The sequence below is a fragment of the Gadus morhua genome, chromosome 8 (assembly GCF_902167405.1).
Source record: "Gadus morhua chromosome 8, gadMor3.0, whole genome shotgun sequence".
In the NCBI taxonomy this organism is placed as follows: Eukaryota; Metazoa; Chordata; class Actinopteri; order Gadiformes; family Gadidae; genus Gadus; species Gadus morhua.
In genome coordinates, this window is record NC_044055.1 from 19079359 (window position 1) to 19102444 (window position 23086).

The following is a 23086-nucleotide window of genomic DNA, read 5'->3' on the forward strand; positions in this document are numbered from 1 at the left end:
GTGGGGGGCTTACCTGACAGACTTTTGTATGGAAGTAGTTATCTCAAAGGTCAGCTCTTGTATCAGCCTTCCCTGTGAAAAAGACTTTGGAGACACACTGTATAACAGATTGATCCCATGTGGCTTTATAAAGATAAACTTATGCTTGTGTTACATTTTTATAGAATAAGTCGAGATTGATTTATAGCAAATTGATATGTAGACACAGAAGTTGGTTTCAGTATAGGTTAGATTGTGTTTTGGTGGAATTTCAAATTTCATTTGATATTTTTTTGTCCACAGTATAATATTTGTTGTATAAATTAGTATTTTACAAAGTAACAGTGTGGGTGATGTCCATGTGTGATATCCTATGAGATATCCATGTGTGATATCATATATGTCCAAGGTATGTACCAAATATCATTTCTAGCTTTCCGGCTCCTAAGAGCATATTTTAACGTCATTACTTTTTCGTCTTCATAACTTCATAGAGTTCCTCCCGTCACAGATTTATGGTTGTTTCCAACGATTTTCTCTGTCCTCTGTCCCCCCCCCCTCCAAAAGTTCCCTGTGCTCCCGTCGGGCGTAAAATATACCGGGAGTGTAACAGCAATGCCATCATCTTCAGCTGGCAGCCCACCAACAACACTCTATACTACGTTGCCACATCCACGGACAGCTCCAACAAGCGGGTGTTTTGTAGGACCACAGAGACCTCCTGCTTCTTCACCAACAGTGACTGCGGTCAGCGCTACCACTTCACTGTGTACGCCATCAGCACGTGTGACAGCGAAGTCAGCCCTCCCGAGTTTGTTGACACATGTGAGTAGTTGAGGTTTTGGGTTATTTTCCTGGTCGGTGGTTTCTGTGTGATGTGGAATGGCTTTAATTGATCACCAACAAAAGATGACTGCTGTTAAATTATTTCATGTTTTGTAAGAAATTAACATTGTACATTTTATCCAAAGCGACATTCACTGAATTCAGATACGGGCCATTAGTAACAGGTAGAGGGAAGGGCATCATACTCCGGGCTACCTACAGGTAGTCTGCAGGCATTGGGGATCGAAACCCAACCATATCATCCCGGCCTCCGATGGTCGACAAAAAGAGACAAAGAGAAAATGTTTCGGTACCATGTTGCACTCAACTTCTGCTCACTCCTCCCCACCAGCTCCTTGTTTGCCAACCTCTGTGAGGACGACATTGAACTGTGAGACTCAGCTGCTGAGCGCCACCTGGGACAGAGTGGCTGGTGCCCAGGACTACATGGTGGAGGCTATGGGCAACAACGGCGACCAGTACAACTGCAGCTCCTCCAACAACAGCTGTGCCCTGGCTTCCCTTCCGTGTGGGGAACACCTCAGTGTTTGGATCACCGCCTCCAATGAAGAATGCTCCACCAACCGAGTGCTGGGGGAGGCTGCCGAGACGGGTAAGAACTGGGAGTTGGTGCGGCGGGGAGAGATAAACGCTAGTACAAAGTTACTTCCATAGTAGCAAGAGAGTCCCTGGCATGAGGAGGTTTGGCCACCCTCGATGGAGACTGGTTTATTATTCCTTAATATGAAGGGACACACATCTCTGGCGTATTGTTGCTTCTTCCTCTCCTCACTTTGCCAACCCCGCTTTTTCCATCTATTGTCATCATTGTGTCTGCAGTCCCCTGCTCCCCCACCAACGTGTCTGCTGTCGTGGGCTGTAGCCCGGACTCTGCTAGGGTCAACTGGACGGCGAGTGGAGGGGCCGTGTTCTACATCGCCACCGCCAAACACGGAGACGGATCCCAGCACAGCTGCACTTCATACGGCACCAACTGCCTCATTGAGCGGCTCACCTGTGGGCAGGATTACAATGTCAGCCTCACTGCAACTAATTTCAAGTGCAACAGCTCAATCAGTGCCGAGTTTGCCATAACCACCGGTAGGCCACCGCTAAGAAGGGCTTTGTTCAGTGTTGAGACCAACCAATAGCAGATTAGACATCAGGTCTTTATCAAATATTGATTTTAATACTATTTCCCTTTCTCAACATACTTGCTAACTAATTGCAGGCATACAAATGAGTTGAATGCAAAAAAGAAAATTGTATACATGACCGGTAAAATGCAAAGTGAGGCAGTTGACCAACATCACGCAACATCTTCACCCCCTGTCGTCTCCTTGCCTGTTCTCCAGCACCGTGTCCTCCACAGTCCGTCCAGGCGACCATAAAATGTGAGGCCAACACTGCTCTCATTAAGTGGCAGCACAGCCAGTCGACAGGCAACTTCATGGCCTTGCTGGAGGACCAGAAAGGACAAGAGCACCGGCTCAACTGCACCAGCAACACGGTTAACAGCTGCCAGATCTCTGCTCTGCCCTGTGGACGGATGTACAACATCACAGTTACCTATGACGATGAAAGGTGTCCCATGACCTCCACGGCAATCAGCATGGCTTCTGGTACATATGACCGCCTTCTTTCTTCTTCTTAGCTAGGTGACTGAATAGTGAAGAGTTACTTAATAGCAAGAATGTTTGCCCTCCGCTCACATCTAGGGTTTTCAATTCCGAAGCATGAATTGTCAATTTTGACACTGTTTCTACTGCAGAGTCAATTGAAACCCTACTCCTCTATGTGTGTTTATTCTCCTCTAGTACTGTGTAGCCCCACCAACGTCACAGCCACACAGTCGTGTGGCCAGACGTCTGTCCCGGTCTCCTGGCTCGCCAGCCTGGGTGCTGTTAACTACACTGCCTTCGCCGTGAGCAGCACGGGCCAGAGGACAGAGTGCTCAGCCACAGGCACCTCCTGCATCATCCAGGGCTCCCTCCACTGCGGACAGGTGTATACCATCGCCGTTGTGGCTGTCAATGACAACTGTACCAGCCAAGAGAGCCAGTCCATTTCTTTGTACACAGGTAATGCAACCCAACATATAGGACGGAAACTGTTATTTTGTATTTAATGATGGTAATGCATTTGATGTTCATAGCATTAACGCTTGTGTCTGATTAAGATTGCCAGTATTTTTATTATACTCTCATTGAATTGAATATCCATTATGTTGTCCTCCAAATTCCCATGTTTCCCAATTCTCAGTTTCATGCCAAATTCCCAATTCTCCAGTTAACATCTCTAGCCAGTTAAACTCACTAGCTCTGACCAATTGTCCTGGTCCCTTAGCACCAACACAGTAACTGAGTGATGTGATGTGATGTTTGTGAACACGCATGTTTCCTCCTCTCCCAGCTCTGTGTTCACCAACCAACTTGAGTGGAGAGGTCACCTCTGGGTCCCACATTCCAATGGCGGTTCAGGTCACGTGGGATATGAGCCCAGTGTATGGGGCCATATACACCTTACGTTCTGAGGTGGTAGAGGTCCCTGGATCCAATTCCACGTACAATACCACTCACACCAATTTCACCCTTGCTGGCCTGCAATGTGGACAAAAGCACTCCATACGTGTCAAAGCAGAGGACGGGAACTGTACTAGCGCGGAGAGCCCAGCCATAGAAGTGGCCACAGGTATGACAGGATTAAACATGCTTTATTGTCTTACAGCATTTCAATTAAAATGATGCCCCCCCAAAAAAGGTAATCAACTGAGAGTGCATTTAAAATGCACCCTCAGAATTTAAAAAGGTTGCATTCCTGACTATCTGGCTTATCGTTTGAGCAGCTCTTAAAGGAGACAAAATATATCTTTATCCCTAAACAGACAATTCGGAGAGAGGCTACTCACATTGTTGGCCTTTATAAACTTACTCAATCATACATTTATTATTATTTATTATTTTTTTTATTTTTTTCCATCACATTTTCTTTTAACTTTTCTCTTCAGCTCCCTGTATGCCTGCCAACCTAACAGCCCGTGTGGACTGTGGGACGAGCATGGGCAACTTCTCCTGGTCCGAGACCCATGGGGTCGATTTCTACACGGTGGAAGTGATGGGCGACGACGGTCACATGGACTCCTGCACCTCCACCCACACCTCCTGTGTTGTGAGACTCCACTGTGGTTGCTCGTACGCTGCTAGTCTGGTGGTGTCTGCAGGGGGATCCAACAGTTCAAAGCATGCAGCCATTAACTTTGACTCTGGTGAGATATGGACAGCCATTTTTAGAACGCACACACACCACACGCACATGCCTGCAGGAAATGGATGGATTAATCTGAGCATGTTTAATCCTGTCATACGTGTGGCTACTTCTATGGCTGGGCTCTCCGCGCTAGTACAGTTCCCGTCCTCTGCCTTTTAATTTTTACCTTAATCCACCAATTAATCTGTCTTTCAGTTTCATGCAAGTTTTCCAGAAATCATAATAAGATTGTTAAAATCCTGTTCACTTCCTTCTCCAAATCCCTAGGTCCCTGTATGCCCATGGCAGTGGTGACCAATTCGGATTGTAACTCCAGTATTGGTTTGGTTAGTTGGACCGCCAGCAATATAAATCAGACATACCTTGCTGTGGCAACAGGACTTGATGGCCACAACCACGAGTGTGTCACAAATACCAGCTCCTGCACCTGGGACGACCTACACTGTGGTGAGGAGTACACTGTCCAAGTGATGGCGAGGAATGGAAACTGCACTAGTCTGCCAAGCAATGGCCATATCATTCATATGGGTATGAGACCTTTCCACTGTTGATGGACTTGATCCACCATTTCAAGTGTCTTTAACAGTTATACTTGGTTTCCAGAGATCTCAATACAATTGGTGATTTACTGTTCACATCCACCATCGAATCCCTAGGTCCCTGTATGCTCCAAGCAGTGGTGACCAATTCGGAATGTAACTCCAGTATTGGCTCAGTTAGTTGGACTGCCAGCAGCATGAATGAGACGTACATCGCTGTGGCAACAGGACTTGATGGCCACACACACAAGTGTTTCACAAATACCAGCTCCTGCACCTGGGACGACCTACACTGTGGTGAGAAGTACACTGTCCATGTGATGGCGAGGAATGGAAACCTCACCGGTCTGCCAAGCAAAGGCTCGCCCATTCATACAGGTATGTGAACTGTCCACAAACCTTTTCCTAAATCCACCAATTAATCCATCTTTCAGTTTCATGCATGTTTTCCAGAAATGATAATAAGATTGTTAAAATCCTGTTCATATCCTTCTCCAAATCCATAGGTCCCTGTATGCCCCAGGCAGTGGTGACCAATTCGGAATGTAACTCCAGTATTGGTTTGGTTAGTTGGACCGCCAGCAATATAAATCAGACATACCTTGCTGTGGCAACAGGACTTGATGGCCACAACCACGAGTGTGTCACAAATACCAGCTCCTGCACCTGGGACGACCTACACTGTGGTGAGGAGTACACTGTCCAAGTGATGGCGAGGAATGGAAACTGCACTAGTCTGCCAAGCAATGGCCCCAACATTCATATGGGTATGAGACCTTTCCACTGTTGATGGACTTCATCCACCATTTCAAGTGTCTTTAACAGTTATACTTGGTTTCCAGAGATCTCAATACAATTGGTGATTTACTGTTCACATCCACCATCGAATCCCTAGGTCCCTGTATGCTCCAAGCAGTGGTGACAAATTCGGAATGTAACTCCAGTATTGGCTCAGTTAGTTGGACTGCCAGCAGCATGAATGAGACATACATCGCTGTGGCAACAGGACTTGATGGCCACACACACGAGTGTTTCACAAATACCAGCTCCTGCACCTGGGACGACCTACACTGTGGTGAGAAGTACACTGTCCATGTAATGGTGAGGAATGGAAACCTCACCGGTCTGCCAAGCAATGGCTCGCCCATTCATACAGGTATGTGAACTGTCCACAAACCTTTTCCTAAATCCACCAATTAATCCATCTTTCAGTTTCATGCATGTTTTCCAGAAATGATAATAAGATTGTTAAAATCCTGTTCATATCCTTCTCCAAATCCATAGGTCCCTGTATGCCCCAGGCAGTGGTGACCAATTCGGAATGTAACTCCAGTATTGCCTCAGTTAGTTGGACTGCCAACAATCTAAATCAGACATACATTGCTGTGGCAACAGGACTTGATGGCCACAACCACGAGTGTGTCACAAATACCAGCTCCTGCACCTGGGACGACCTACACTGTGGTGAGAAGTACACTGTCCATGTGATGGCGAGGAATGGAAACTGCACCGGTCTGCCAAGCAATGGCTCGCCCATTCATACAGGTATGTGAACTGTCCACAAACCTTTTCCTAAAACCACCAATTAATCCATCTTTCAGTTTCATGCATGTTTTCCAGAAATGATAATAAGATTGTTAAAATCCTGTTCATATCCTTCTCCAAATCCATAGGTCCCTGTATGCCCCAGGCAGTGGTGACCAATTCGGAATGTAACTCCAGTATTGCCTCAGTTAGTTGGACTGCCAACAATCTAAATCAGACATACATTGCTGTGGCAACAGGACTTGATGGCCACAACCACGAGTGTGTCACAAATACCAGCTCCTGCACCTGGGACGACCTACACTGTGGTGAGAAGTACACTGTCCATGTGATGGCGAGGAATGGAAACTGCACCGGTCTGCCAAGCAATGGCTCGCCCATTCATACAGGTATGTGAACTGTCCACCAATTTTTACCTTAATCCACCAATTAATCCGTCTTTCAGTTTCATGCGAGTTTTCCAGAAATCATAATAAGATTGTTAAATTCCTGTTCACATCCTTCTCCAAATCCCTAGGTGCCTGTAGGCCCATGGCAGTGGTGACCAATTCGGAATGCAACTCCAGTATTGGTTTGGTTAGTTGGACCGCCAGCAATATAAATCAGACATACCTTGCTGTGGCAACAGGACTTGATGGCCACAACCACGAGTGTGTCACAAATACCAGCTCCTGCACCTGGGACGACCTACACTGTGGTGAGGAGTACACTGTCCAAGTGATGGCGAGGAATGGAAACTGCACTAGTCTGCCAAGCAATGGCCCTATCATTCATATGGGTATGAGACCTTTCCACTGTTGATGGACTTGATCCACCATTTCAAGTGTCTTTAACAGTTATACTTGGTTTCCAGAGATCTCAATACAATTGGTGATTTACTGTTCACATCCACCATCGAATCCCTAGGTCCCTGTATGCTCCAAGCAGTGGTGACCAATTCGGAATGTAACTCCAGTATTGGCTCAGTTAGTTGGACTGCCAGCAGCATGAATGAGACGTACATCGCTGTGGCAACAGGACTTGATGGCCACACACACAAGTGTTTCACAAATACCAGCTCCTGCACCTGGGACGACCTACACTGTGGTGAGAAGTACACTGTCCATGTGATGGCGAGGAATGGAAACCTCACCGGTCAGCCAAGCAACGGCTCGCCCATTCATACAGGTATGTGAACTGTCCACAAACCTTTTCCTAAATCCACCAATTAATCCATCTTTCAGTTTCATGCATGTTTTCCAGAAATGATAATAAGATTGTTAAAATCCTGTTCATATCCTTCTCCAAATCCATAGCTCCCTGTATGCCCCAGGCAGTGGTGACCAATTCGGAATGTAACTCCAGTATTGCCTCAGTTAGTTGGACTGCCAACAATCTAAATCAGACATACATTGCTGTGGCAACAGGACTTGATGGCCACAACCACGAGTGTGTCACAAATACCAGCTCCTGCACCTGGGACGACCTACACTGTGGTGAGGAGTACACTGTCCATGTGATGGCGAGGAATGTAAACTGCACCGGTCTGCCAAGCAACGGCTCGCCCATTCATACAGGTATGTGAACTGTCCACAAACCTTTTCCTAAATCCACCAATTAATACATTTTTCAGTTTCATGCATGTTTTCCAGAAATGATAATAAGATTGTTAAAATCCTGTTCATATCCTTCTCCAAATCCATAGGTCCCTGTATGCCCCAGGCAGTGGTGACCAATTCGGAATGTAACTCCAGTATTGGTTTGGTTAGTTGGACCGCCAGCAATATAAATCAGACATACCTTGCTGTGGCAACAGGACTTGATGGCCACAACCACGAGTGTGTCACAAATACCAGCTCCTGCACCTGGGACGACCTACATTGTGGTGAGGAGTACACTGTCCAAGTGATGGCGAGGAATGGAAACTGCACTAGTCTGCCAAGCAATGGCCCTATCATTCATATGGGTATGAGACCTTTCCAAAGTTGATGGACTTGATCCACCATTTCAAGTGTCTTTAACAGTTATACTTGTTTTCCAGAGATCTCAATACAATTGGTGATTTACTGTTCACATCCACCATCAAATCCCTAGGTCCCTGTATGCTCCAAGCAGTGGTGACCAATTCGGAATGTAACTCCAGTATTGGCTCAGTTAGTTGGACTGCCAGCAGCATGAATGAGACATACATCGCTGTGGCAACAGGAGTTGATGGCCACACACACGAGTGTTTCACAAATACCAGCTCCTGCACCTGGGACGACCTACACTGTGGTGAGAAGTACACTGTCCATGTGATGGCGAGGAATGGAAACCTCACCGGTCTGCCAAGCAACGGCTCGCCCATTCATACAGGTATGTGAACTGTCCACAAACCTTTTTCTAAATCCACCAATTAATCCATCTTTCAGTTTCATGCATGTTTTCCAGAAATGATAATAAGATTGTTAAAATCCTGTTCATATCTTTCTCCAAATCCATAGGTCCCTGTATGCCCCAGGCAGTGGTGACCAATTCGGAATGTAACTCCAGTATTGCCTCAGTTAGTTGGACTGCCAACAATCTAAATCAGACATACATTGCTGTGGCAACAGGACTTGATGGCCACAACCACGAGTGTGTCACAAATACCAGCTCCTGCACCTGGGACGACCTACACTGTGGTGAGAAGTACACTGTCCATGTGATGGCGAGGAATGGAAACTGCACCGGTCTGCCAAGCAATGGCTCGCCCATTCATACAGGTATGTGAACTGTCCACCAATTTTTACCTTAATCCACCAATTAATCCGTTTTTCAGTTTCATGCAAGTTTTCCAGAAATCATAATAAGATTGTTAAAATCCTGTTCACATCCTTCTCCAAATCCCTAGGTCCCTGTATGCCCATCGCAGTGGTGACCAATTCGGATTGTAACTCCAGTATTGGTTTGGTTAGTTGGACCGCCAGCAATATAAATCAGACATACATTGCTGTGGCAACAGGACTTGATGGCCACAACCACGAGTGTGTCACAAATACCAGCTCCTGCACCTGGGACGACCTACACTGTGGTGAGAAGTACACTGTCCATGTGATGGCGAGGAATGGAAACCTCACCGGTCTGCCAAGCAATGGCTCGCCCATTCATACAGGTATGTGAACTGTCCACAAACCTTTTCCTAAATCCACCAATTAATCCATCTTTCAGTTTCATGCATGTTTTCCAGAAATGATAATAAGATTGTTAAAATCCTGTTCATATCCTTCTCCAAATCCATAGGTCCCTGTATGCCCCAGGCAGTGGTGACCAATTCAGAATGTAACTCCAGTATTGCCTCAGTTAGTTGGACTGCCAACAATCTAAATCAGACATACATTGCTGTGGCAACAGGACTTGATGGCCACAACCACGAGTGTGTCACAAATACCAGCTCCTGCACCTGGGACGACCTACACTGTGGTGAGAAGTACACTGTCCATGTGATGGCGAGGAATGGAAACTGCACCGGTCTGCCAAGCAATGGCTCGCCCATTCATACAGGTATGTGAACTGTCCACCAATTTTTTTCCTCAATCCACCAATTAATCTGTCTTTCAGTTTCATGCAAGTTTTCCAGAAATCATAATAAGATTGTTAAAATCCTGTTCACATCCTTCTCCAAATCCCTAGGTCCCTGTATGCCCATGGCAGTGGTGACCAATTCGGATTGTAACTCCAGTATTGGTTTGGTTAGTTGGACCGCCAGCAATATAAATCAGACATACCTTGCTGTGGCAACAGGACTTGATGGCCACAACCACGAGTGTGTCACAAATACCAGCTCCTGCACCTGGGACGACCTACACTGTGGTGAGGAGTACACTGTCCAAGTGATGGCGAGAAATGGAAACTGCACTAGTCTGCCAAGCAATGGCCCTATCATTCATATGGGTATGAGACCTTTCCACTGTTGATGGACTTGATCCACCATTTCAAGTGTCTTTAACAGTTATACTTGGTTTCCAGAGATCTCAATACAATTGGTGATTTACTGTTCACATCCACCATCGAATCCCTAGGTCCCTGTATGCTCCAAGCAGTGGTGAACAATTCGGAATGTAACTCCAGTATTGGCTCAGTTAGTTGGACTGCCAGCAGCATGAATGAGACATACATCGCTGTGGCAACAGGACTTGATGGCCACACACACGAGTGTTTCACAAATACCAGCTCCTGCACCTGGGACGACCTACACTGTGGTGAGAAGTACACTGTCCATGTGATGGCGAGGAATGGAAACTGCACCGGTCTGCCAAGCAATGGCTCGCCCATTCATACAGGTATGTGAACTCTCCACCAATTTTTACCTTAATCCACCAATTAATCTGTTTTTCAGTTACATGCAAGTTTTCCAGAAATCATAATAAGATTGTTAAAATCCTGTTCACATCCTTCTCCAAATCCCTAGGTCCCTGTATGCCCATGGCAGTGGTGACCAATTCGGAATGTAACTCCAGTATTGGTTTGGTTAGTTGGACCGCCAGCAATATAAATCAGACATACCTTGCTGTGGCAACAGGACTTGATGGCCACAACCACGAGTGTGTCACAAATACCAGCTCCTGCACCTGGGACGACCTACACTGTGGTGAGGAGTACACTGTCCAAGTGATGGCGAGGAATGGAAACTGCACTAGTCTGCCAAGCAATGGCCCTATCATTCATATGGGTATGAGACCTTTCCACTGTTGATGGACTTGATCCACCATTTCAAGTGTCTTTAACAGTTATACTTGGTTTCCAGAGATCTCAATACAAATGGTGATTTACTGTTCACATCCACCATCGAATCCCTAGGTCCTTGTATGCTCCAAGCAGTGGTGACCAATTCGGAATGTAACTCCAGTATTGGCTCAGTTAGTTGGACTGCCAGCAGCATGAATGAGACATACATCGCTGTGGCAACAGGACTTGATGGCCACACACACGAGTGTTTCACAAATACCAGCTCCTGCACCTGGGACGACCTACACTGTGGTGAGAAGTACACTGTCCATGTGATGGCGAGGAATGGAAACTGCACCGGTCTGCCAAGCAATGGCTCGCCCATTCATACAGGTATGTGAACTCTCCACCAATTTTTACCTTAATCCACCAATTAATCTGTTTTTCAGTTACATGCAAGTTTTCCAGAAATCATAATAAGATTGTTAAAATCCTGTTCACATCCTTCTCCAAATCCCTAGGTCCCTGTATGCCCATGGCAGTGGTGACCAATTCGGAATGTAACTCCAGTATTGGTTTGGTTAGTTGGACCGCCAGCAATATAAATCAGACATACCTTGCTGTGGCAACAGGACTTGATGGCCACAACCACGAGTGTGTCACAAATACCAGCTCCTGCACCTGGGACGACCTACACTGTGGTGAGGAGTACACTGTCCAAGTGATGGCGAGGAATGGAAACTGCACTAGTCTGCCAAGCAATGGCCCTATCATTCATATGGGTATGAGACCTTTCCACTGTTGATGGACTTGATCCACCATTTCAAGTGTCTTTAACAGTTATACTTGGTTTCCAGAGATCTCAATACAAATGGTGATTTACTGTTCACATCCACCATCGAATCCCTAGGTCCTTGTATGCTCCAAGCAGTGGTGACCAATTCGGAATGTAACTCCAGTATTGGCTCAGTTAGTTGGACTGCCAGCAGCATGAATGAGACATACATCGCTGTGGCAACAGGACTTGATGGCCACACACACGAGTGTTTCACAAATACCAGCTCCTGCACCTGGGACGACCTACACTGTGGTGAGAAGTACACTGTCCATGTGATGGCGAGGAATGGAAACTGCACCGGTCTGCCAAGCAATGGCTCGCCCATTCATACAGGTATGTGAACTCTCCACCAATTTTTACCTTAATCCACCAATTAATCTGTTTTTCAGTTACATGCAAGTTTTCCAGAAATCATAATAAGATTGTTAAAATCCTGTTCACATCCTTCTCCAAATCCCTAGGTCCCTGTATGCCCATGGCAGTGGTGACCAATTCGGAATGTAACTCCAGTATTGGTTTGGTTAGTTGGACCGCCAGCAATATAAATCAGACATACCTTGCTGTGGCAACAGGACTTGATGGCCACAACCACGAGTGTGTCACAAATACCAGCTCCTGCACCTGGGACGACCTACACTGTGGTGAGGAGTACACTGTCCAAGTGATGGCGAGGAATGGAAACTGCACTAGTCTGCCAAGCAATGGCCCTATCATTCATATGGGTATGAGACCTTTCCACTGTTGATGGACTTGATCCACCATTTCAAGTGTCTTTAACAGTTATACTTGGTTTCCAGAGATCTCAATACAAATGGTGATTTACTGTTCACATCCACCATCGAATCCCTAGGTCCTTGTATGCTCCAAGCAGTGGTGACCAATTCGGAATGTAACTCCAGTATTGGCTCAGTTAGTTGGACTGCCAGCAGCATGAATGAGACATACATCGCTGTGGCAACAGGACTTGATGGCCACACACACGAGTGTTTCACAAATACCAGCTCCTGCACCTGGGACGACCTACACTGTGGTGAGAAGTACACTGTCCATGTGATGGCGAGGAATGGAAACCTCACCGGTCTGCCAAGCAACGGCTCGCCTATTCATACAGGTATGTGAACTGTCCACAAACCTTTTCCTAAATCCACCAATTAATCCATCTTTCAGTTTCATGCATGTTTTCCTGAAATTATAATAAGATTGTTAAAATCCTGTTCATATCCTTCTCCAAATCCATAGGTCCCTGTATGCCCCAGGCAGTGGTGACCAATTCAGAATGTAACTCCAGTATTGCCTCAGTTAGTTGGACTGCCAACAATCTAAATCAGACATACATTGCTGTGGCAACAGGACTTGATGGCCACAACCACGAGTGTGTCACAAATACCAGCTCCTGCACCTGGGACGACCTACACTGTGGTGAGAAGTACACTGTCCATGTGATGGCGAGGAATGGAAACTGCACCAGTCTGCCAAGCAATGGCTCGCCCATTCATACAGGTATGTGAACTGTCCACCAATTTTTTTCCTTAATCCACCAATTAATCCGTTTTTCAGTTTCATGCAAGTTTTCCAGAAATCATAATAAGATTGTTAAAATCCTGTTCACATCCTTCTCCAAATCCCTAGGTCCCTGTATGCCCATGGCAGTGGTGACCAATTCGGATTGTAACTCCAGTATTGGTTTGGTTAGTTGGACCGCCAGCAATATAAATCAGACATACCTTGCTGTGGCAACAGGACTTGATGGCCACAACCACGAGTGTGTCACAAATACCAGCTCCTGCACCTGGGACGACCTACACTGTGGTGAGGAGTACACTGTCCAAGTGATGGCGAGAAATGGAAACTGCACTAGTCTGCCAAGCAATGGCCCTATCATTCATATGGGTATGAGACCTTTCCACTGTTGATGGACTTGATCCACCATTTCAAGTGTCTTTAACAGTTATACTTGGTTTCCAGAGATCTCAATACAATTGGTGATTTACTGTTCACATCCACCATCGAATCCCTAGGTCCCTGTATGCTCCAAGCAGTGGTGACCAATTCGGAATGTAACTCCAGTATTGGCTCAGTTAGTTGGACTGCCTGCAGCATGAATGAGACATACATCGCTGTGGCAACAGGACTTGATGGCCACACACACGAGTGTTTCACAAATACCAGCTCCTGCACCTGGGACGACCTACACTGTGGTGAGAAGTACACTGTCCATGTGATGGCGAGGAATGGAAACTGCACCGGTCTGCCAAGCAATGGCTCGCCCATTCATACAGGTATGTGAACTGTCCACCAATTTCTACCTTAATCCACCAATTAATCCGTCTTTCAGTTTCATGCAAGTTTTCCAGAAATCATAATGAGATTATTAAAATCCTGTTCACATCCTTCTACAAATCCCTAGGTCCCTGTATGCCCATGGCAGTGGTGACCAATTCGGATTGTAACTCCAGTATTGGTTTGGTTAGTTGGACCGCCAGCAATATAAATCAGACATACCTTGCTGTGGCAACAGGACTTGATGGCCACAACCACGAGTGTGTCACAAATACCAGCTCCTGCACCTGGGACGACCTACACTGTGGTGAGGAGTACACTGTCCAAGTGATGGCGAGGAATGGAAACTGCACTAGTCTGCCAAGCAATGGCCCTATCATTCATATGGGTATGAGACCTTTCCACTGTTGATGGACTTGATCCACCATTTCAAGTGTCTTCAACAGTTGTACTTGGTTTCCAGAGATCTCAATACAATTGGTGATCTACTGTTTACATCCACCATCGAATCCCTAGGTCCCTGTATGCTCCAAGCAGTGGTGACCAATTCGGAATGTAACTCCAGTATTGGCTCAGTTAGTTGGACTGCCAGCAGCATGAATGAGACATACATCGCTGTGGCAACAGGACTTGATGGCCACACACACGAGTGTTTCACAAATACCAGCTCCTGCACCTGGGACGACCTACACTGTGGTGAGAAGTACACTGTCCATGTGATGGCGAGGAATGGAAACCTCACCGGTCTGCCAAGCAAAGGCTCGCCCATTCATACAGGTATGTGAACTGTCCACAAACCTTTTCCTAAATCCACCAATCAATCCGTCTTTCAGTTTCATGCATGTTTTCCAGAAATGATAATAAGATTGTTAAAATCCTGTTCATATCCTTCTCCAAATCCATAGGTCCCTGTATGCCCCAGGCAGTGGTGACCAATTCGGTTTGTAACTCTAGTATTGCCTCAGTTAGTTGGACTGCCAACAATCTAAATCAGACATACATTGCTGTGGCAACAGCACTTGATGGCCACAACCACGAGTGTGTCACAAATACCAGCTCCTGTACCTGGGACGACCTACACTGTGGTGAGAAGTACACTGTCCATGTGATGGCGAGGAATGGAAACTGCACCGGTCTGCCAAGCAATGGCTCGCCCATTCATACAGGTATGTGAACTGTCCACCAATTTCTACCTTAATCCACCAATTAATCCGTATTTCAGTTTCATGCAAGTTTTCCAGAAATCATAATAAGATTGTTAAAATCCTGTTCACATCCTTCTCCAAATCCCTAGGTCCCTGTATGCCCATGGCAGTGGTGACCAATTCGGATTGTAACTCCAGTATTGGTTTGGTTAGTTGGACCGCCAGCAATATAAATCAGACATACCTTGCTGTGGCAACAGGACTTGATGGCCACAACCACGAGTGTGTCACAAATACCAGCTCCTGCACCTGGGACGACCTACACTGTGGTGAGGAGTACACTGTCCAAGTGATGGCGAGGAATGGAAACTGCACTAGTCTGCCAAGCAATGGCCCTATCATTCATATGGGTATGAGGCCTTTCCACTGTTGATGGACTTGATCCACCATTTCAAGTGTCTTTAACAGTTATACTTGGTTTCCAGAGATCTCAATACAATTGGTGATTTACTGTTCACATCCACTATCGAATCCCTAGGTCCCTGTATGCTCCTAGCAGTGGTGACCAATTCGGAATGTAACTCCAGTATTGGCTCAGTTAGTTGGACTGCCAGCAGAATGAATGAGACATACATCGCTGTGGCAACAGGACTTGAAGGCCACACACACGAGTGTTTCACTAATACCAGCTCCTGCACCTGGGACGACCTACACTGTGGTGAGAAGTACACTGTCCATGTGATGGCGAGGAATGGAAACCTCACCGGTCTGCCAAGCAACGGCTCGCCCATTCATACAGGTATGTGAACTGTCCACAAACCTTTTCCTAAATCCACCAATTAATCCATCTTTCAGTTTCATGCATGTTTTCCAGAAATTATAATAAGATTGTTAAAATCCTGTTCATATCCTTCTCCAAATCCATAGGTCCCTGTATGCCCCAGGCAGTGGTGACCAATTCGGAATGTAACTCCAGTATTGCATCAGTTAGTTGGACTGCCAACAATCTAAATCAGACATACATTGCTGTGGCAACAGGACTTGATGGCCACAACCACGAGTGTGTCACAAATACCAGCTCCTGCACCTGGGACGACCTACACTGTGGTGAGGAGTACACTGTCCATGTGATGGCGAGGAATGGAAACTGCACCGGTCTGCCAAGCAATGGCTCGCCCATTCATACAGGTATGTGAACTGTCCACCAATTTTTACCTTATTCCACCAATTAATCCGTCTTTCAGTTTCATGCAAGTTTTCCAGCAATGATAATAAGATTGTTAAAATCCTGTTCACATCCTTCTCCAAATCCCTAGGTCCCTGTATGCCCATGTCAGTGGTGACCAATTCGGATTGTAACTCCAGTATTGGTTTGGTTAGTTGGACCGCCAGCAATATAAATCAGACATACCTTGCTGTGGCAACAGGACTTGATGGCCACAACCACGAGTGTGTCACAAATACCAGCTCCTGCACCTGGGACAACCTACACTGTGGTGAGGAGTACACTGTCCAAGTGATGGCGAGGAATGGAAACTGCACTAGTCTGCCAAGCAGCAGTTCTGTCATTCATATGGGTAAAAGTCTTTGCCAATAATCTTTATTCTTTCATCGACTATCGAAGTTTCGTCATTCATGCAGCGTATGTTTTTTGCTCTTTTTGTTGAAATTGATCCTTCATATACACAAAACAACCATCTGGAGTCTCCGTTTAGGTCTTTACTCTGAATTTAATACAATATTTTTTCTCTTTTATAATCTCCAGCTCCATGCCCACCACAGAGTATCAGTGGCACCCTGGATTGTGTTACAAATTCAGCCTGGATATCCTGGAACTCAAGCCAAGGTGCAGCGAGCTACACAGTGATGTCCCTTGTTGATGGGGACCACAGATTCAACTGTACCACCTCAACTAACTCCACTTGTGAGGTGCAGGACCTGGAGTGTGGTGCCATGTATAATTTCAGTGTCATCGCTTCAAACAGTTTTTGCGACAGTATGCCCAGCACTCCCATCGAACTGGAGACAGGTATGACAAAACGATACGCTCATGTTTGATTGAGATCATGACAAAATGCTGCTATTACTTCCTGTATCCCACTCTGTTTTGGATATTATTGACATTGTCTGATATATTTGTATTTCTGATCCTTGAAAACAATGTCATTAATGGGACTCACCTTTTCCAACGAATCAGACATTAGATTCATATATAAAATCTGATTGCAGACCAGCTCAAATCTCAGTGAACAGGGCATTTGATTTTGTTTTGCATATTGCTTTGACCAATCATGTTGCTGGAGGCGTGCATCGTGCAGGCGTGTCACCAATAAGGGCGTTACTGGCGACAACAACTTGGCCAGCAGTCTAAAATTGTTTCTGTTAAGATTTCAAATCAACACCATTTAGAAAAACATGAAAACCAACAAAACATAGCGAGACAGGTAACAAGGCATGGTTCTGCCCCTTACAGTCTTGATTTCACGGCCTACGCTCTTTGTTGTCAGCCCCCAGAAAATCTGCTAAAACATCGTTGGACTGCTGCATCTGAGATTCATTGTGTAATTTACACAATATCATTGCCAATCTCTCAATGAACTCACTATTATCAACCCCCCAAACCTCCAAACCCCCAACCCAGCCCCCTGTTCCCTCTCGGCCATCACCGCATTCGTTCAGTGCCATAATTCTTCCATCCTTGTGGTCTGGGAGACCATGGCGGGAGGCGAGGGAAACACTCAGTACAACGCCACGGCAGAGGCAAGCGACAGAACCTACTTGTACTGCAACTCCACCGACACTCACTGCACTCTGTGGGGAGCGCGCTGTGATCTACGCTATACCATCATAGTGGCCGCATCCTCCGACCATTGCAGTGGTCTTCGGAGTCCGCCCTTCAGGATAAGCATGGGTACGTCACAGCTACTGTTGATCCAATGCATGCATTTTTCCTTGAGTGTTTCTGTTTTACAGTCTTCCAGCAAAGACCAGTGTGGCGTTTTGCAACGCTAACGTTTGCGGTTGTGTGTCTTCATTGTTTCCCATCGAAGAGCCCTGCCCACCAAGAGAGCTGGTGGTGAACACGTCCTGCGGGGACAGCGGTGCACTGGTGTCCTGGAGGCCCTCCCCAGTGGCCGAGGACTACCTTGTTACTGCCAGGGCTTCCGATGGCCACATGCCCACGTGCAACACCAGCTTTAGCAACTGCAGCCTGTCCGACCTCCACTGTGGCCAGCAGTATATGCTGTCTGTGACTGCTAGCCATCAGAACTGCTCAAGCAGGGCCAGTCAAAATGTCACCTTTAACACAGGTATGCTCTGCCCGTATCGTGTCAAATAAATGTCATTGGATAAATATGTATTATTCATCACCTCGAATGAAGACGAACCTTTACTGTAAGAATCATAGTATTTTCCTTTTGTGCAGGTACTGATAAGAAAACAACTGAATCACTGAAACCTTTAACCATTCTAAAGCCATGCTTCTTCTATGATATGAACATGTGTTTTTCTTAAAATCTGCATATCATTATGAATCATAATGTTATATTTACATTTAGGGGATTTTTGCTTTTATCCAAAGCGACAACCATTCATTCACACACACTCACACACACCGTCGGCGGAGTCAACCACGCTGGGCGAAGTCAGCTTGTCAGGAGCAGTCAGGGTTAGGCGTCTTGCTCAACCTTCCGGTTACCAGTCAACCCGCACCACCTCCTGAGCTACTATCGCCCTAACCAACTATATATATTTTGTTATATATAGTCCTTATATCTTCTACTCTCCCTTCTTCTCACCTCCGGCAGTGATATGCCAACCAGACGTTCTCTCAGTCAGCATCCACTGTGTCAATCAGTCGGCAGTGCTCTCCTGGACCCCCGTTGGTGATGTGGTGGGATACTCAGCCTCTGCTGAGAACGAGGCAGGCCACATGCTGTTCTGTAACAGCAGCTCAGAGCCCACCTGCACCATGGGCGGCCTCCAGTGTGGATCCCAGTATAACTTCTCCGTCCAGGCCTCTGACGGGACTTGCAACCGCTCCATCAGTGAGCCAGTGCTGGCCGGAGGAGGTACCACAGAGATGTTCATTCATAAAGCATATCATACGATGTCCATTATTACCATTATTATATTCGTTTTTTGACCCAAATTGATTGGGTTGAGTTAAATTGGGCTCTTCTTATTACTATTTGGGATTGGAGCGTATTGGAGTAGTATAGGGGGCAGCATAGTCGCAGGTCAAGGCTGTTTGACTCTCAGTCAACAGGTTCTGGGTCAGAACCCTGATGTCTGCAGTCTACTTGTTTGCGTCCTGGCGGAGGCCTAACCCCCGCCTCCGTGCATGCATCTGAATAGTTGTAGATACGTATATATGTATCGAAGGCTACTTGTATAACTACCTTTTTTTTTTACATATGTTCAAAGTCGATTTGCTGTCTGTCTGGCCCAGTCCCATGTCCTCCAGAAGATCTTCAGGTGCAGCTGTTGCCCATGGAAAGTGCAGTCCAGACACTGCATTTTGAGTGGTCCCAGGTTGCATGTCCAGATGTCCAGTACCAGCTGATCTTGACTGGCAGCATATTAGGGGACAGCCAAGCACAGTTTGAGCTCTCTTCATATTGGACAAACTCAACCTTTTTTGAAATGCCCCTCCCCTGCGGCTCATCCTACCTGGCTATGGTGCAGGGCAGAGGACCCGCTGGCACCAGTGCGCCATCTGAGGCTTTAAATGGAACTACAGGTACATGGCTTTCCCCAACCAAGCCTTTGCCTTCAGAGGATTAAACAAAATAGATAGAGAGTTTGAGTGTGAATGTATTCAAATGTACAAGATAAAATAGTATTAAACGTCTCCATCACAGCCTTTCCAGGTTAGTCAGTGTATGAATGCATTTATGAAATGAAATGGCTGGGTTTGATTGTTGCAGAAATGTTTAAAGCTGTGTATTCAATTGGTTCTAGAATACACCTATTTTACGAATAGGATATTTCCGGATCAGATATGATACAACTGAATAATAACTCAAGCATGTTCAACGTCCATCCAAAATAGCAATCACTTGAAGCCACCAACCACTAACAAACCAACAATTCCCTGCCCGCCCTCTTTTATATATTTCCTCCACCCAGCTCCATGTTCGCCTGCAAACGTGACTTTCAGAGGCAGTACTGCCTCAGCCGTCCTCTCATGGTACGACTCTGTGTTCGCCACCTACTACACGGTGTACGACAACCGGACGGCGCCCCCGAGCCAATTGTGCAACCTCACTGAGCTCACCTGCAGCCTGACTGAAGTCCCTCATGGCAGCGTTCTCATCACTGCCAGCAACGCAGCGGGCGAGAGTGATTCGGCCCCTGTCGAAAGAGGTAGGTGCTGCCTTGTTGTGTTTTAGAACAGACACACGCACACATGCAAGCCTGCATGCAGCTGTAGCTGATGAAAAGAGTGAAGTTTATGTTTCATGTATGTATGATAGATACTGCCTCATCGTTAATGAAGGGGAACCAATCTGTCATTGTTGCACTTTTATTTTATTTCTAAAATGTAATAATCCTGATATTGTATATTCAATAAATGGATGTGCCATTAATTAGGCCTAAGGGCCTAATTAAATCCCTAATTTGATAAGCTGATCTAGCCATAACACCTCGGTGACAGGTGACACATACAATTCCTTTTTAAGTATACATACAGGGAGCGTACAGCTATACACCTCAACATTATGCTAACATAACGGCTAAACTTTTACAGTGATAGGAGGAGGACGTAGCAGGAGGGACCTCAGGGACAACAACAAGGGTGAGTTCTCTTTCTTTGGGGATCATTTTTGTGTTTATTAGCCTACTGTATTATTAGCCTACTGAAGAAGATACCACAGATCTTGACTTTCATGCAATGCCCATTTATATGGGCATAGGGATGAGTATGTCCAAACCCTTTTATGTCTCCAATGGAGTGCGGCAGGGCGGAATTCTGCAGCAGCTTCTTAGAATATGCTCTCAATATGGCATAATGTATGATATTAAATTTAACTCAACGAAAAGTGTGGTGCTGATTTCTAGAACCAAGGAGGATAGGAAGCTTTTCCTTCTTTCTCACTCGCAGGTGAACCGCTAGTGGTTGTAAAGAAGGTTAAATATCTGGGACATGTGATAAGAGATGAACTCTGTGATGATGATGTGCAGCGTCAATGTGGTATATTGTATGGGCAGGCAAACATGCTGGCTCGCAAATTCTGCATGTGTACTACTGATGTTAAAATATCGCTCTTCAATACGTATTGCACACTGTATACTGCCCACCAGTGGTGTAAGCGAAAATGAAAAAACTTCAAGTGACATATAATGGTGCTCTGAGAATTTTGCTTAAAACTCCCAGGAGGGGTAGTGCCAGTGAAGTGTTCGTGATAAAACAATGTGCCCACTTTTAATGCTGTTCTGAGAAATTGTATGCATAGATTCATTGGCAGATTGACTATCGATTATTGTGTCTCTAACTGATATCTCTCACTCAACTTGCTTCTGGAAACATTGGACCAGAAGCTTGTATGTGTTTCAAATGTGTGTAATATAATTGGTTATGCCTCATTTGCATCCTTCTTAAATGTTTTGTATTGTTTTATATATGTATGTGTGAATATCTATATCGATATATATATATCTATATATATATGTATGTATATGTATGTATATGTATATATATGTGTATGTATATCTATATGTATGTATGTGTGTATGTGTATATTTATGTATATATATACATATATATTTATACATTTTTTATCTATGTACTGTGCTGTCTTTGTGGACCTTCCTGTGTCTTGAATAAAGTTATAATAATAATATATCTTCATCTTAACATTCAAGGTGTTTATTAAAACATTGCTTTAAGCTATATCTATAAATCAATCCTAATCATTTTAAAACATCTGGCCCTTGTCCCCAACAGCAGCCCTCTCCGTCCCCATAGTGTCGGTCATCGTGGAAGGGTCGACGGTCCTGGTGGTCAAATGGCCTCCAGTCAGGGGAGTGGACTTCTACAGCCTTGTCATCAGCCAGCAGAACAACACTCAGACCCTGCGTGTGGATGGGGAGAAAACCATGCTGACTGACCTCAGCCCCGACTCCACCTACTGCCTGTCAGTGCGGGCAGAGAGCTCCAGCACTGTAGGGTCTTACTCGAAGCCCCAGTGTGTTCAAACAGCATAGAACCACCGGCTGGGCAGAGGGCCTCTGTTGTGGGAGAAATTCCTCTCACTGAAGATGTTGTTGGCTTTGCTGCTAAATGTATAGCAGAACAGTAATCACTGTGATTGTATAGCTGTAGTTTATAAATCAGTGATTCCCAGTCAGGAGAATATAATCTAGGTGTACTTTTAACCTGCCATATAATCGATCAGATAATTTCACAAACACTTTATCCAGAGAAGCACATTGACTACGGAGCGAGTAGCGGATAGTCATCTTGGCCAAGGATGCCTACAGGTAGACTGCAGACATTTGGGTTCAACCCAAACCTTTCGACTTGGGGTCTATCATTTTAACCACTACAAACCCGGCCCCTTTTATGGGTATGTGTGTGGATAGTCTACACAGAAATTAAACAATATATAACCATGGCATATTCCTAAATGATGTCTCACATGCTGCATTATCCACTCAAAACTACTCCATCCAGTACTCGATGATTTTATAGGCCTACTACAGAATCACTAATGTAGCCAACAGGAAGTGATGAACCTTTTCCTCCACGGGGTCTGAGCTCCTCAGCCACAGTAATTGTTTTTGAATCATTTCTATTAAGGACTCTTGGGCAAGAGGAAAATAAATATTCTAACTTTATTTTGCTAAGTTAACCATGTACATTTTGTAATAGAATTGTATCGGTGTTTCACATTTTTAACAATATTTAAGATATCGACATTTTCTCAGAAGTATATTAAAAAAGCAAAACAAAAACGCTGCGTGTGTTTCTATATTCAATTGTACATTTTATAAAG

The 23086-nt window shown here is 45.5% G+C and overlaps 1 protein-coding gene across 9 annotated transcripts in view; it reads left to right on the forward strand.

The window, feature by feature from the left end:
- Positions 1–23045, forward strand: part of LOC115548942 (uncharacterized) — a 28181-nt gene extending 5136 nt beyond the window's left edge. Inside the window, exons 7-52 of one of the 9 annotated variants that reach the window (XM_030363887.1) lie at positions 547–804; positions 1157–1417; positions 1645–1905; positions 2160–2426; positions 2622–2885; positions 3217–3495; positions 3812–4069; positions 4339–4599; positions 4728–4988; positions 5117–5377; positions 5506–5766; positions 5895–6155; positions 6284–6544; positions 6673–6933; positions 7062–7322; positions 7840–8100; positions 8229–8489; positions 8618–8878; positions 9007–9267; positions 9396–9656; positions 9786–10046; positions 10175–10435; positions 10564–10824; positions 10953–11213; positions 11342–11602; positions 11731–11991; positions 12120–12380; positions 12509–12769; positions 12898–13158; positions 13288–13548; positions 13677–13937; positions 14066–14326; positions 14455–14715; positions 14844–15104; positions 15233–15493; positions 15622–15882; positions 16011–16271; positions 16400–16660; positions 16849–17112; positions 17725–17994; positions 18134–18394; positions 18893–19156; positions 19537–19827; positions 20217–20453; positions 20839–20886; positions 22036–23045. In XM_030363887.1, coding sequence (XP_030219747.1) covers positions 547–804; positions 1157–1417; positions 1645–1905; positions 2160–2426; positions 2622–2885; positions 3217–3495; positions 3812–4069; positions 4339–4599; positions 4728–4988; positions 5117–5377; positions 5506–5766; positions 5895–6155; positions 6284–6544; positions 6673–6933; positions 7062–7322; positions 7840–8100; positions 8229–8489; positions 8618–8878; positions 9007–9267; positions 9396–9656; positions 9786–10046; positions 10175–10435; positions 10564–10824; positions 10953–11213; positions 11342–11602; positions 11731–11991; positions 12120–12380; positions 12509–12769; positions 12898–13158; positions 13288–13548; positions 13677–13937; positions 14066–14326; positions 14455–14715; positions 14844–15104; positions 15233–15493; positions 15622–15882; positions 16011–16271; positions 16400–16660; positions 16849–17112; positions 17725–17994; positions 18134–18394; positions 18893–19156; positions 19537–19827; positions 20217–20453; positions 20839–20886; positions 22036–22295 — 11834 coding nt within the window. In that variant the 3' untranslated portion in view covers positions 22296–23045. The remainder of the gene's footprint in view (positions 1–546; positions 805–1156; positions 1418–1644; positions 1906–2159; positions 2427–2621; positions 2886–3216; positions 3496–3811; positions 4070–4338; positions 4600–4727; positions 4989–5116; positions 5378–5505; positions 5767–5894; positions 6156–6283; positions 6545–6672; positions 6934–7061; positions 7323–7839; positions 8101–8228; positions 8490–8617; positions 8879–9006; positions 9268–9395; positions 9657–9785; positions 10047–10174; positions 10436–10563; positions 10825–10952; positions 11214–11341; positions 11603–11730; positions 11992–12119; positions 12381–12508; positions 12770–12897; positions 13159–13287; positions 13549–13676; positions 13938–14065; positions 14327–14454; positions 14716–14843; positions 15105–15232; positions 15494–15621; positions 15883–16010; positions 16272–16399; positions 16661–16848; positions 17113–17724; positions 17995–18133; positions 18395–18892; positions 19157–19536; positions 19828–20216; positions 20454–20838; positions 20887–22035) is intronic. The other 8 variants (XM_030363889.1, XM_030363890.1, XM_030363888.1 and 5 more) reach the window with 8 other exon arrangements.
- The last annotated feature ends 41 nt before the right edge of the window (positions 23046–23086 follow it).